Below are 16,134 nucleotides of genomic sequence, written 5' to 3'. Positions count from 1 at the left end.
CAAATCAATACAATTATCGTTATTAAAGAGGTACGGGAGGGAGTTGGGGCAGGGGAGTAGTTGAAGTCAAGCTATGAGCTTCGACTGGCTCCAAAGAATCATACCAGGTCAAGTTCCTGCAGTAATCTTGTACGCTGTTCACAGTTTACAACTGTGGCTCACTAATTAGACATGGAGCTATAGGCATGTTCTCACCCCATCAGACAAAGCCGTAACAGGCCAAGTGGACTTAGCTGGACAACTACACTGAAGCGTGCCGGTGCCTTTTCAGCCAGTGCCTCCACCTGTTGCCCAGATAGTGGGGATTAACATCTGATTTGCAGCATTCCTCTACAGGAAATTGTCTAGAATTCCCATTCCCATCTTTGTTGCGTAAGTGGAACTAATTGGAGTAGGTCGATTACCTAAAGGCGTCTCTGTTTGTGAGTCCCCAATTACTAATTAAGAAATCCCCCTTAAGAAATACCACAAATTAGCCCTCAGGCTTTCAGTGGACTGGCTTTCAGTGAGATGTGCCTCAGCGCTAATCATTATTTCACAAAATGTGCAAACACCTCTTGCAAAAAGACTGCAGACCACTCTTGGGCAGATAGCACACATACACACACACATACATACACAGAACTGGTTGCTCCTTCACAAACTTTCCCTTTCATCAATTTCTCTTTGCTATCTGTGACGTATCACAACCTTAGCCTGGGGACTATTTTTCTGTGTCACCTTCCAGGCTGCAACCCAGAGAGGACTGTGACGAGCCTGATGCAGAGAGGAGCTGGTGGAAGTTCTTTAATATCTTATTGTATGCAGTTGCCCTGATATGTTTGTGCATAGAACCACTCACATTTAATCTAAATTGTGCCGGACTCAGGTTAGGAATGAACACAAAACCCTAGATGGACATTGACGAAATCACTGAAGAGAACAATGTGTATAATGCTGATGCCTTGAGGTTGGCATCAGTGGATATATTACATGATGCTCAGGGTGTTATCTTCAAATCACATTTATGAAACGTCCACTGTACTTTATAGACTTATTCCTTTTGCCTTCTCATGAAAGTAGCCCAGTGTTAGGAACAGATATTCTACATCAGTCACCTTGGAGTGCAATCTGGGGTGGAATCGGACACAGACAACACAGTCACTCCTGAAGTATTTATCCCGTTCATCACCCGCCCCCTCCCCCGCCCTGTTGCTCCCACCAACCATCTCCTTATTCACATTTTTCAGCCTTTCCTATCTACTCGGCCAGTGTTAAATCTTTATCCCACAGATGTTTCCTATAAAATGTGGAGGTCTTAACTGTGACGCATCTGCAGAGGTGGTGGAACATGGACCAAGCTGCAGTTAGTATGTACATCATACACGGTGACGGTGGTGAGGTGGGGGGAAGAGGGGTGTTATGGGAGAGGATGGGAACACAGTTATGATAGGGTTAAAATTGTGGAATCCTAAATACATTCATTCCTTATTCAAGGAATGGCATCAAAGCGCCTTTTGAAATTCCTCTCTCCGATGACCCCGATGTGCACATTTTTTGAGGATTCACGGAAGGCTTTGCGTGGCGGGTGTCACAGATGGCTGGACGGGTCTCACGTGTCACCAATCTCAAACTTTCAGTTCTTGGGATCCAGATTGTCGCTGAAACTCTAGAACACTCTCCCTCGATCCCTCTGCCTTGCCACCTCCTTCCCCATCATCAGGTCACACCTGAAGACCTTCCTCTTTGACCGTGCTTATGGGCACTTCCCCCCTGTTCGGAGTTGTGCTCCCCCACTATCAAGCACTCTGAGCCACTGGCCTGCGTGAGGGGCACTATATAAATGCTAGTTGTGGTTATTTAGCAAACAACAAAATTTTTGTGTGCTCGTTCCCCTTCCCCCATGCCCTTCGCTCAGGAAAGCACTGGGCTGCTCTTGGTGGAGAGGTAAACTCTCCAGCCTTGCTGGGCTCAGTTGGCCCTCCCCCTCCTCCCCCCTCCCCTCGCTTACCTTTTCTTCATGAGCAGGACAACACCGAGGAAGATGATGACAAAGAGCAGGATGCCAGCGATGACCCCAGCAATCTTCACCGTGTGGTCCGTCTGCTTCTCAGGCTCTTCAGTGTTGGGCTTCCGAGTGGCACCCCCTGGAGGTCAGTGAGGTCAAAAAATGGCAACATTAAGGAGATGTTCCCTGAGAGCGAGAGAGAAATCTTTGAACCTTTCATTGAAAATGCAGAAATCAAAATTACCGGCTGAAAAATTCTCATAGTCTGAGCATCGAGACTACCTTGAACCATCTTAAAATTTAAGTTGGCGCAGAATTGTGGAAAATCCAGTTTTACTTTGGAAGCCGAGTTTCACAAGCTTATTTGTTTGTAAATGTCGTCAGTCCAATTATTGTTTTCTAGTTTTCTCTCTGTTGCTGGTGGGCCTCCTCTTGTTGGGGTGCAGTATAATAGGCAGATCCCTATTCAAGATCCCTAAGAGGTCATTGTCCATATCTGAGCCCAGGGCAGTGAGTGTTGGCAGGCCACCCAGTTTTAGAGGGTGTCGCAACCGAGCCTGACCTCTTCCCACCCGGCTGCCACATACACACATGGACACAGCACAAGCAATAGAGGGTGCTCTACAGGGGCTGGAAACAGCAATCCTGGCTGCTTTTCTTGTCACCTCACCCTGGGAAGCCATGTGTAGCCCTGGCTGAGACCAGTAGACTTAGCAGTGGGATTGAACCAACAAAGTTGTGTTCAGTAAGCTGCAGCTCTATCCATTGCACTGCCTCACCTAGTTGTCAAGAAGAACCGGCTTCCAATTTAAGACTGGATTTAAGGAATTCAGCCTGATCATAAATTTGAAGACAAATGAAATGGTCCTTAAGGCTAAGGCTGTGAGAAATTCCAGGCATGGGAGTTGTAAGCAAATTGTGTTTCAGTGTGCAGTTTGGAGACTGAACTTTCCTGAGTTGTTTAGAAATTCAGTACCACAGTCCGCTACAAGGCGAAGTTGACAAAGTAACCTGCTCCTGATAAAGCTTGTCACCTACCCCCACCCACCCCCCCCCCAACACACATAAAACGCTGTTATCAATTTAAAAATATCGTAACCTTCAAAAGCTCCATGCCGAGTCATCTGTCATTTCTGAAGCTGAACACTGAAAAGGGGACTTGCCCTGAAAAACACCTCTATCCACTCTTGATTAGCTAGACCTTCTCCCTGTAATATTGCCATTAAAATGTAATAACTTTCCTACTTGTTGCTGTGGCACCTGAAAGAGTGAGATAAGCTCATTTGGTATGCATTTCCCTTCCGTTGTTTTCTCTGCACACACATTATAGACCTTCCTCCCTTTAACCACCCAAAATCTTGGCAGCATCTAGTAAAATGAACAGCTACTTCCTTGCAATTTGTTCGGGAAACTGGGCACCCCCTGAATGATCGCAGTGCTGGCACGAACGTTCACAATATCTGTTTGAAAGAGATAACCAGTGTTGAATGTCTCCAGCTCAGCCGTTCCCTTTTATCAGCCGCCATTTGCATTGCACACAGTATAATGTGATGGAATGTCAGGGCTCGGGTTTGTCAATATATTCTGCTCTCTCACAAGGAACAGTGTAACCTCTGATCCACGCCTTTGTCACCTCCAGGCTCCCCTTTACAAAGCCTTCCTCGCTCGACTCCCTCCACAAGATGCAGACTATCCACAATTACAATCCACGTCCTCTCCCGCATCCACTTTATTTCCGTTTAATGTTAAGGTGCCCTATCACGCAAAGAGCAACTTATCTCTGTGCGCAACGTGACTGATGGCCTCGGATTCTGGGCTTCATCTCCTACTGCTGCTTTTGATCACTTCTCAATCTACCTGGAGTCCCTCCAAATCTCTCCCTCCCTTATCTTTTTCAAGGTGTGTCTCAAAACCTTCCCCTTTGACCGCGTCTTCGGTCATTTTTTTCCCTGCCACCCTCCTTGGTTCTCACTCCCAGCTCAGGTGCCAGGCCAGGATCGCCACTCACCTTGGGATGTCCTTCTGATGTGAAAGGTGCTATATAAATGTAAATCTGTGTTGTATTGTACTGTTTCTAACAAAGAGCAGCACCATTTACACAAAAGGCAAAAAGGAAATTTGTCATTATGTGATGGTTTAACTTCTTCATATCGAGGCCTGGGTTAATGGGGTTAAGACAGAGGTGCGTTCCATTGTCAATCACATCAAATGTGCTTGAGGTGGACAATGCCCCACTTTCCCAATTGACACCGTTCTCAATGATAACTTCCCTGAAGCAATGGATTTAACCAACCAAAATCACAGGAGGTGGGGGAGAGAGACGGGCCTAAATTCACCCATTGTGAGTGATACATATTGAATTTGCTGAAAAATAGACCCTCATTCGTCTTATTGTTTAAGTTATAATGTGGATAAGGTAAAGTGAAATTACTGGTTGTCTATTTCAATACAGTAATGTGAAACACTCGCACACAGGGTATGGTGCCGAGGCTGTTTAAAGGGACTATGTTGCTTTGCTGAAGCTTGGACAACAACAACAACAACAACAACAACAAGATTCCATTTATAAAGCGCCTTTCACGTCAGGAGGACGTCCCAAGGCGCTGCACAGTTGGGTCATGACCCGAGCAGGGGGAAATGGTCAGGGTGAGGGGAGGGATGGGAGGGAGCGAGGAGGGGGGAAATGGTCAGGGTGAGGGAAGGGAGGGAGCAAGGAGGGGGGAAATGGTCAGGGTGAGGGGGGAAGGGAGGGAGCGAGGAGGGGGAAGAGAGTCGAGAGGGGAGCTGAAGGCACGGTCAAAGAGAAAGGTTTTGAGACCGGCCTTGAAGGAGGAAAGGGAGGAAGCAAGGCGAAGGCACTGGGGGATGGCTGAAGGCCCGACCACCGATGGTAGGGCGGTTGGGGCGGGGGACGTGGAGCAGACCAGAGCCAGAGGAACGGAGGGTACGGGCAGGCATGGCTAAAGTGACTGATTTATCTTACCAATACACCAAGGCAAAGAAATAGGGCAATAAATCATAAGTGACACCATAGAGCATTAAAATGCATTTGGTTTGTGTTGCACAAAGCGTAAAACTCTGCTTCATTTTACATCAGGCCCCAAGGATGGAGTTGAGCCTCTAAGTCTCTGTTGTAATGTAGTACAAAAGTAAAATACAAAAGTAGTTCAGTCTACGTGATGTAAAGAGAATCGCAATTGCCATAGAGTTTTAATAAAAGAAACATCTTGATGTATTCATTTTAGCGTGTTACCTTTGGAGTTGATATCTAATTTAAAGGGGTGAAGCCTCAATGTTTCAAGACTAGCAACCCTATCTCCTGAGAAGCTCCTGGTAAGTTCCTGGTAAGTGGTTTCTTCCTTTTCAGAGCCAGCTGCATGCCACCCAGTGGGAAAAAGTCAACACCCGAGGTACTCTGTAAACGCCACAATCTTTATCCCAATATCTCTACATTAAAGGACACTAACATTGTCTAACAGACATAACTAACTAACCAGCTAACACTGACTAACAGATGCAAACATTAGTCTCTGGGTTTGTTTTGCTGAAGCCTTGTTCCTAAGTGAAGTGGTCACATCTTGGGGAGGACAAGTTTGCAAGGCTATGGGGAGAGAGCGGGGGAGTGGGATTGATTTGGATAGCTCTTTTCAAAGAGACGGCACAGACATAATAGGCCGAATGGTCTCCTTCTGTGCTGTATAATTCAATGATATGATTCTATGATCTGCAAATCTGGCTTCTCCAGGTTTAGCATTTGGCACCACAAACACATGGTGAATTTCCCTTTGACCCCCACCCACCTGCCCATTACCCGAGAGTTGCCACGTAATCATTGCCAGTTGCCCATCTGCCGCCTGCGATCAGCAGTCTGGCTAAGAACCCCTCAGTCCCACCAAGCGGGGTGTATAAATGTAGATTTCCGTTTCAACTTTAACTCAGACCCAAGTGATTTCTTTCCCTGTTTTAATACATCCAAGACTTCTCTATTTGGCTCTGGTTTGGAATAAGAGGTTCACCAAGTGCTCAAAAGGCCAGAGTGGGTTGTACTTTAAAAAGATAAATGTTTCCCAATTGGATAGTTAACACCAAACATCTAACACACAAACCAAGACAGTAACTCTCTACCCAGTCACCAGGCAAAAGTCACTCAGAAATCCTCTTTACGGTCTTAGTTTGAAGACCATTGTCTAGAAATTTAAGGCTATGCAGAATTGTGGAAAATTCGTAAAATTCGGTCTTGATTTGGAAGTCCCAAAATCAAAACTGAGTTGAGCAATTTTCTAAAATTCTATCACAATCCTAAACTTTAAGGTAAAGCTTTTAACACTAAGACCATAAAAAATGTTAGACCTCTTGTCTAAGGTAAGGCATAGTTAGCCGAAAGAACCCTTCACATACAAAATGCAACGTGAATGCAAGCATGCGATGGAGCGTTAAGTGCATGGGTTAGTCACAAGCATTTCACACTACGTAAAACATCAGCTAAGTGTTGGGTTGGGAGGGAAGGGGGAGGGGAAAGAGAAGGGGGCAGGGAAGGAGGAGGGGAACTGGGGCAAAGGAAAAGAGAGAGGGGTGTCAGAACAAAATCAGTTGGACGTGAGGGAGCAACCAGAAGTGAATGAAGTGAGGAGACAGAAACGAGTGAAAAAACAGGTGGTGAAGAGATGGGCATGTCTGTACTTGAACGTCTGACCTGTTAGTTGGTTGTCGCCTGCAGCGGGGACGATGCGTATGTATGGTGTTGTAAGCTGAGTCACGATTATTGCAGCTAAGGCAAAGGAAGATTTCCAGGTCAGCATGCATGAGAAAGAAGCCGGACTGAAGCTAGATTAGCAACAAGAATTATTTTATCGCTCCGCACTTCAACACCATTTAGCTACCTGTTAAGAAAGTGAACATTAAATACAATAACTGCAATGAAGTACCACAGTGTTTGTTAATAACTCGTGTTGTTTCGGACACAGAATGAATGCAAACTACTGAGGCAACGTATTAAGCCATAAGGGACTGCATCCACCATTCCTGAAGGCAATAAAAACAAATTAATTACTTTTTTTTCCCCCAAGAGTTTCACATTTTTGCCCCAACTCTCCTGAGGGGTAGTTCAGTACAGGCTGAGCGTTGGCTTGTGAGCATTCTTCATGTGTGAGTCTAGTCAGTGAGTGCTGTCAGGCTATACACACACACACACACATATACACATGCATGTACACACACATATGTACCCATTCAAACACACAAATATGCAGGTACCATACACATACAAACACAAACATATACACACATGTAAACGTACACATACGCATGCATGCACAAAGATACACACACATTCTTATCTCCTAGTAAAGGAACTTGCCTTATACCAGCTCCCTTCTGCTGGGAGGACTGTTGCTCCAAGCAAGCAACTAGCTCACGATTGCTGCCAATATTAATGTTACGCTGTGATTGATAGCTCAGGAGGCAAACCTGCTGTTTTTCAGCATCGCAACGTCTAACGTCCCCACAATCCAAAACCACCCCCATCAGGCCGGGAGCCCAGTGAGCTCAGACACCCCATTGTTACAGCGGCCGGACACCTCAATACAAACCTTTAAAATCAGGCAGCTCTCAAACAATCTCTAGCACTTCACGCAGGTTTGTGCCAGAAATCCATTATCTTCAGAAAGTGTATTGGATGTGTGTGTGTGTATATATTTGTTTGTGTGTGTGTGTGAATTTTTTTTAAAAAATGTGCGTTACTCTTACTTTGACAAAAAATAGTTTAGAGAGTTGAAAAAAGTGCTCATTTGATTCAACCCAGTATTAATTAGGGCAATTGATTCTGCAACTCTGACAGCATGGATCAAGGAATGGGGATAATAATAATAATAATAATAATAATAATAATCCTTGCATTTGATGTAGCGCTTTTCACGTCGGGGGGACGTCCCAAAGTGCTTCACAGAACACACTGTAAAGTGAATTGACTGTATATTTGTGGGCGAACGTGGCAGTCAATTGCGCACAGCAATGTCACACAAACAGTCATAGATTGAAAATGACCAATTTATTATTGTTATTATTAGGCGTGTGGAGTAAGGAAACTTGCCCAAGGTTTCGCCCTGCCTGGAATTGAACTCAGGTCTCTCGCTTGCAAAGCGAGTGCTCTAACCACTGAGCTACAGGACTCCACTGGATGGAGGGGAATAGGAGATGGGAGAGGAGAGGAGAGGACAGGGTTATACTGCATTACTGGGGGTGCTGTCTTTCAGATGGGATGGTAAACCAAGTTCCCACCTGTCTGTTATCATTGATTTTGGAGATCCCACCACACAAATGGAAAAGAGAAGGGAATTTCTTGTGGTATCCAAGTTTCCCTACTAACCCCCCAACTCGAGACACTTCAAATACGATAAGGAATTGTTAATGGGCACAATTTCCTTATTAATCACCTTGGTTTAAAAAGCATTTTTGGAGTGATTTTGCCACATGACGGAAATCACAAGCAAGTGCCAATCACAGAGGAAAGACAGTCATTAAACAAAAGTCAACTCTTATCATCGTCAACACAAGGAGGGGGAGTGGGGAGATGCCATGTTGGAAAATAAGCAGCGTTTGCCAATCACCTGATGTCACCTTTCCAACCAAATCGCTTTGGAACCGAGAAAGGATAGGATTGCTTTAAACTGCACAGCAATCCTTCGAGGGTCAATAAAGTCACACGAGTATTACTCCTTTGTAAGTCTGGGTGAAGCAGAGCCACCAGGTAAACAGGAACATCGCCGCACACTGACCAGCTGGTAGGAATTGTGATCGAGAGGAGGAAATGGGGGGAGGAATGGGGAAATTTGGAGAAGGAATAGATGGAATAGGCAGAGGAATGGAGGAAAGATTGAGGGAAAGTGGATAATAGGGAAAAGACTGGGGCAGTGGAGAGGATAGGGGAATGGGGAGAGGAATTGGGCAAGATGGATTGGGGGGAAGAGGAACTCCTCTTTGGATAATTAGTGGACGAGTTTATCTGGGATTTGAAGGGCGGTGATTTTTCCTACTCACCTCTTGTTAACCTTGCAAAGTCCTCAAGGGTTGGGCAGTTAATGACAAGCTATGCAGTTTTAGCTGGTGAGACAGACTCTGGGGACCCCAAGCCTTGGATCTTGCCAATCTGCGTCTTACATTCTCCTGAATTAAGTGAGTAGGGTACATACATGCGCATTTCAGGGAAATTTCTACGTGTAGGCGACACAGATATATGTGGAACTCTCAGTCTGGTTTCAATACTCTTAATCATGGTGACGGGTTTCCGAATGTGTCAGACACCCGCCTGACCAAAGAAAGCATTAGTGAGTCTTGCCCTAGACACGGGTGACCATCACAAAGCCCTAGTGAGCGGAGTGGGGTAGCTGCCGAGTACAGGGCAAATGCGACTGATTTTGCTCACGCACTTCGATCGAGTCTGGGCACAGCTTGTGGCATGACAGAGCAAACCTTTCTAACCACCCCCTGGATGAGATGGATCTGACTTGATTTGACACAGACAAAGGGGTTGGTCACTCATGACAGCATTACGAGGCAGTGAGGGAAGAGGGCAGAAATCAGCCGTACCTTTGGTGGCCACCCGGACGCAGTCAATTTTGGTCTCCTGTGTTAAGAGGAAAGAAACAAAAATGAATGTCATTTCTGGTCCCGGAGCAAAAACAAACGTAACATCATTGCCAATTTTATTTAAACTCCACCGTAAAGATTGACTCATAAGAGGAGTGGAAACACATGTCCCCACAAACAGGGACCTGGCGCATCTCACTTGGCTTTTGACAATTGGAAATGAAATGCACTTGGCATTTCAGATAAATACTTCAGTTAACATTTATCTGTACAGCCAAAGAGATTAATTGAGCAAGGCAGTGAACAGCCGTCTCGAGCAGCGACTTGCTGACAGTGAGCGCTGTGGAGGAAAGACTTCAACATCATATCTGACAATTTAAAATAAAATCAATGCTGCTCTGGGGTTTGGCATTGTCAATGCAGTGTAAAAAGGGTAGCTGGCAGGAACATCTGCAGCCTGTCACTGAACCTCTGTTGCTCAGTCTATCATCTGTCTGTGCGGGATACTCACAGACTCACAGGAGAGTCGTTGGGGATTGAGTGCGGCACCTCCGACTGGTTTAATAATAATAATAAGTAAAAATTATTGCAATTGATATAGCGCCTTATCACATGATTAGAGATGTCTCAAAATGCTTCACAGAATATACTGTAAAGTGGATTGACTGTGCATTGTGTGGGCGAAGCACGGCAGCCAATTGCGCACAGCAGTGTCCTCCAGACAGTTATGGATTAAGTGACCCAATTTATTTTGGGAGGGATTATTACCCACGGAAAGCAATCCGCCGATTGATTAACAACCGGGTTCCTACATACTGCTAAGTAAACAAGAGGCTATTGGAATAAGAAGACTTGCCTAATGTTTTGCTCTGCCCAGGAATCGAACCCGGATCCTCTTACTTGCGAGGGGTGCACTCTAACTAAAACTCTACAGGACTCCCCAAGAGATTATTACAATGGGTAATTTAGTGACTGTGGTCTCCCAGTGCCAGCCTAGTTTAGTTGGTGGCCTGTCCGTCTGCCTCTGGAACTGAAGATTTTGGGTTAAAATCCTGTGTCAGAGATGCCGTCCTTTGGTTGCGACGTTAAACCAGGGGGTCACTGGACATCTGCCTGACCCCATGGGCTATAGAGCCCATGAATCTATTTGAAAAGAGAAGGGAGTTCCCGGCCGACAAACCTCAAGATACAATTAGCCTTTCACCTCACAACTGTGGCAGCGGGATCTGGTGGGAATTGGGCTGAGGAATGTGGGATAAGCCAATCGATTCTGCAACCCTCAAGAGCATTGCGTTTTTATTAAGTTGTCAGTAGTGGAGATCACCTAGCACTTACCAGCTTACTTCTTTTTGAGAAGAGAACAAGTTTAACACCTGCTGCCGGTTAACATGGGAAAAGGCAGGGTCTGAAATATTTTAACACCATCTAATTAAACAGCGGGGAACAGTCTGTTGATGTTGTTGGCCTCCTCATGTTCCCAACAACAACGACAAAAGGCCTTGCCGAAACAAGCTCCTGTCATTCCGCTGATCTGCTGCAGGCAAAGTTGGCAACGTTTCCCAACCCGGCACTGAGCACAGCAGGTACTGAGGGGAAAGAGCAGCGAGGCAGATCAGTGTTATCGGAAGGTGTTTAAAACAAAACCCACCCACAAGAACTGCAAATTATAAATGTGAATTAACCTTACCACCAGGATTATTAAAATGGGTAATTTAATCAGCTCCTAAAGGTAGGAACTCTGGAGGATTTAGACAAAGCGAGAGAGAGAGACATACACACAAACCACATCAAAAAGAACATTGCTTCCCTTCTGAGTCTCTTTCGATCTCCTAATTCCTGACAGGCAATTACTTTCAAGTTTGCACTACTTCTGAAGGTATATTTACTTTACTGATAAAGGGAGAAAAGAGGAAAAGTCTGCACTTAATGTGAAGCAGGATATTTCCTCGAAAGGTTTTTATTTTCAACTGCACGGTGATTGGCAGCTGACGTGGGGAATGTTGTGTTAAGTCAACAACAACTTGGATTTACAACAACAACATACACACTTCGTATAGGATTATCAACAACAACAAGATTACATTTGTATAGCGCTTTTCACGTCGGGTCCTGTGTTTCAAGTCTCAGAAGCACTTCACAAAGACAGGGGTCGGACACTGAGCAAGGGAGAAAGGGGGAGCGAGGGGGAGGTGACCGTAGGCATGGTCGAAAAGGCGGGTTTCTGCAACTGGATTTAATGACAGATGGTGGGACGGAGGAGTAGGGGAGGGAATAATAATAATAATTCTTGCATTTGATATAGCGCCTTATCACATCGTTGAGATGTCGCGAAGAGCTTCACAGAATATACTGTAAAGTGATCCCCCAATCGACTAGCAACTGTGTTTCTACTTACTGCTAGGTAAATAGAGCCGTGTGGACCGAGGAAATTTGCGTAACGTTTCGCCTTGCCTGGGAATCGAACCCAGGTCTTTCACTTGCGAGGTGAGTGCTCCAACCAATACACTACAGGACTCACCTAACATGGAATAACATGTAACTCAGTGGTAACACATGACAAACTTCATGACACTGGCTTCCAACTAACATCATCATTCCTCCAAGTTTATGCACAATCTTTCACTCTGCGAATTTTGAATGTTGCCGTGGGGCTTCTTTTACTTTTGAGCTATGAAATTTGAGACAGAGTTCAAAACATTTTTCAAAAAAATATCCTGCACATTCATAAATCCTTTGTAACGCAGTAGCCTTGAGGCTCAGTCGTCCCACAAAGGGATTTCAGGCCTCTGAAGCAATAAAAGCAGGCAGTGCAAATGGGAGCCACACTTACCCCGTTTGCTCGGCTCACAGCCTGGAAGTAGATGCTGTAGCTCTTGTGAGGGAGGAGTGGAGCGTTCCAGTAGCCTCTGTAGGTCTTGTTGTCGCCCACGGTGAAAGGGTGGGATTCCTGAAGAGCGCTCGGGGGAAACTCTGCCGCAAAGTAATGAGGGAAGTTTCCACTGGAGGCGTTCTGGTAGGTAATGGGGACCTGGTAGCAGGTGGCATCAGACATTTTCTTGAATCTGCGTTGCCGCTCTTCCTCTACGATGACCTGGTAGGCGCTGAGAGAGAAGGGGGGGCAGAACACGAGTCATAGTCTGGACAGACTTTACTCTCTTACAAACACCATATGATTTACATCGATACAGTGCCTTTCACTTCGGGAGGACGTCTCAAAGGGCTTTACAAGTTGGTGGTGGTGGAGGGGTGGTGGTGTAGGGGTAGGGGGGAGACGAGAGGGGAAGGATACAAAGGTTACAATCAGAGGTTACAGTCCTTCCGTTCAGACTTTGTCAAGGCCTCATCTGCCTGTCCCGGTGGAAGATAAAGATCTCATAGCACTATTCAAAACAAAAAGGGAGTTTCTCCTGGTGTCCAGGCTAACAATCACCCAGATACAATTAGTCACTCACTACATGGCTGTTGTGGGACATCTATTAGCATATGGTATCTGCTTTGTTCTCCCACAAAATACATATGGTCACACTACTTTACAGAGGATCCTGTAGAGTCCTGTAGCTCAGTGGTTATAGCATTCGCCTCGCAAGTGACCTGGGTTTGATTCCTGGCAGGTTGAAATGTTGGGCAAGTTTCCTTACTTCACACACTTCTGTTTACCTAGCAGTAAGTAGGAATCCGGTTGTTTGGCAGATTGCTTTTCCGGGGGTAATAATTCCTTCAAAAAATAATAATAATAAATTGGTCACTTCAATCCACGACTATTTGTGGGACACTGCTGTGCACATTTGGCTGCCGCGTTTCACCCACAAGTATAAAGTCAATTCACTTTACAGTATATTCTGTGAAGTGCTTTGAAACATTTTGAAAACGTGATAAGGCGCAATATCAAATGCAATGATTATTATTATTATCCTGTGAAGCGCTTTGAGCTGTCTCAACGACATGATAAGGCATGATATCAAATGTAATGATTATTATTATTCCCTTCTGTGTTTATGGGAACTTGCTGGGTGCAAAATGGCTGCTGCGTTTGCCTATGCTAGGCTTGACAAGAATTATTGTGCTTCCAAGCTGTTTCAACGTGATAAGTCCTATAAATATGCGCTTTATTCTTCTGCTGCATTTGTTTTACACTGAACGGTCTGCTCCTTTAATTTCTAATCACTTTCTATCACTTGATGTGTAAAAGGTACTGCGGTGATTCCTGGCACAGCTCCAATGACAGCCAGAGGCCTCTTCAACTGCAACTTTCAGTCAGAGAAAAACAATAGCTTTCATCTCGGAACTTCATTTCCCAGTGTTTTTCCTTCACACAGATATCTCACGGATTTAAGCACTCTGAGACTCTACCTGCATGGAGGGCACTATATAAGTGCACATATAAGTGTTCACTATACATCTCCTCAAACGGCTTCTCCTCTAGCACCCGGACCATCTTGTGTGGCGTTCCTCAGGGCTCTGTCCTTGTTCCCCTCCTCTTCAATATCTATATGCCCCCTCTTGGTGACATCACCCGCAGACATGAGGTCAACTTCCACATGTATGCGGATGACACCCAACTCTACCTCTCTGCCTCCACACTTGACTCGAGGACCACTGCTGTCCTGACAGAATGTTTGTCAGACATCAAGTCCTGGATGAGAGCTAACTTTCTTCAGTTGAAAGTCAACAAGACTGAGTTCTTCCTGATTAGCTCCCGTCAGCGCGTTCTCACCTCAGGAGCTGACAGCATCACCATCCATGGTTGCATACTCCACCTTGCTATAAGCCAGTCCGGAACCTTGGGGTCTTGTTTGACCCTCAACTATCCTTTGTACCCTACATCTGCACCATGACCCGCTCTGCCTTCCCCCACCTCCACAACATTGCCCGGCTCCACCACTGTCTCACACCACAGGGCCGAAACCCTTATACATGCCTTCATCGCATCGAGGTTTGACCACGCAAACTCACTGCTTGTCGGCCTCCCCAACTCTTCCCTCCACAGGCTGCAAATCATTAAGAAATCTGAGCCCGTGTCCTCTCCTGCACTAGGCTCTGTGACCCTATCAACCCCATCCTTGCCCAACTCACAGAGGATACAGTTCAAGATCCTGGTCATCACCTTCAAAGCCCTGCGTGGTCTTGTTCCCCACTACCACTCCAATCTCCTAACTCCCTACCACCCTGTTCGCTCCCTCGGCTCAGCGGCCTCTGGCCTGCTTCACGTCCCCTGCCTTGCTCGTCCCACTATTGGCGGCTGGGCCTTCCGCCACTTTGCACCCACCCTTTGAAACTCCATCCCGCAATCCCTCCGCCTCGCCCCCTCCCTTGCCACCTTCAAGACCACCTGAAGCCCCTCCTCTTCGACCTTGCTTTCGATCTTCCTGCTTTCCCATCTGCCCTCCACCCTCCCCCATCCCGACCCTCAGCTCGGGTCCGTAACTCTGTCTGCCCAGCTTCGTGAAAGGCGCTATATAAATGTAATTTTGTTGTTGTTATCCCTGTTTGGATGTTTATCGGGATATTGCTGTGCGCAGGTAGGCTGGCGTGTTTAACCACAATACGCAGTCGCTGGACTTTACAGTATACCTTGCTATGAGGAGCTTTGAGACAGCCCTCCCTGTTTGAGACAATCTTCCCTGGAAGGCACTGTACCAAATGTAAGGATGATGATGATTATTATTATTCCTAGTTTTGCTATATTCTGCAACCCAGTAAAACCAAACCCCTCCTATCCTCATCCATTCAGACCTCAGAATGAATAATAATAATAATAATCCTTGCATTTGATATAGCGCTTTTCACGTCGGGAGGACGTCCCAAAGCGCTTCACAGAACACACTGTAAAGTAAATTGACTGTATATTTGTGGGTGAACGCGGCAGCCAATTGCGCACAGCAATGTCCCACAGTCGTAGACCAATTTTATTATTGTTTTTGGTTTTGGAGGGATTATTATTAGGTGTGTGGAGTAAGGAAACTTGCCCAAGGTTTCGCCCTGTGCCTGGAATTGAACTCAGGTCTCTTGCTTGCAAAGCGAGTGCTCTAACCACTGAGCTACAGGACTCCAAATGAATGAATGAATGAATGAATGGATAAATATATAAATAAATAAACAATAAAAAAAAGATAACAATCATAAATTGGTCACTTAATCCACGACTGTTTATGGGACACTGTTGTGAGCAATTGACTGCCGCGTTTCGTTCACAGAATATACAGTATATTCTGTGAAGCGCTTTGAGACGTCCCGAAGACACGATAAGGTGCTATATCAAATGCAAGGATTATTATTATCTCTTTATCATTTGATAATTTGAAGACACAAAGGTCAGCCTTGTGTTATTTCCCTCCCCCACTCCATGCTAAACAGAGATAGGGAAACGATAACAAAGGGACCAGCTACGCCTGGGATCTCTGTTCACATTTACCATATTTAAACAGTGACACCCTCACTATTCTCTGGAACATCAAATGATCATGAAAGAATTGTCCCTGACTGTATTATCCTATTTTCATTCTCTCTCAGAGGACACTGAGGTTACCAGGAGCGCTTTGATAGCTTCTCTGAGGGGGACACTT

General features: G+C 45.6%; 1 protein-coding gene across 1 annotated transcript in view; it reads right to left on the bottom strand.

Annotated features, from left to right (window-relative positions):
* LOC103181055 (protein tyrosine phosphatase receptor type M) overlaps positions 1-16,134 on the bottom strand; it is a 220,877-nt gene that overhangs the window by 77,475 nt on the left and 127,268 nt on the right. The window contains 4 exon segments of the mRNA XM_007897258.2: positions 1,991-2,126; positions 6,681-6,755; positions 9,572-9,608; positions 12,402-12,672. Coding sequence (XP_007895449.1) covers positions 1,991-2,126; positions 6,681-6,755; positions 9,572-9,608; positions 12,402-12,672 — 519 coding nt within the window.

The sequence above is a fragment of the Callorhinchus milii genome, unplaced genomic scaffold (genome assembly GCF_018977255.1).
Source record: "Callorhinchus milii isolate IMCB2004 unplaced genomic scaffold, IMCB_Cmil_1.0 Scaffold2, whole genome shotgun sequence".
Taxonomy (NCBI): domain Eukaryota; kingdom Metazoa; phylum Chordata; class Chondrichthyes; order Chimaeriformes; family Callorhinchidae; genus Callorhinchus; species Callorhinchus milii.
Note: the sequence above shows the minus strand (reverse complement) of the source record. Positions and strands in the feature narration are given on the sequence as shown.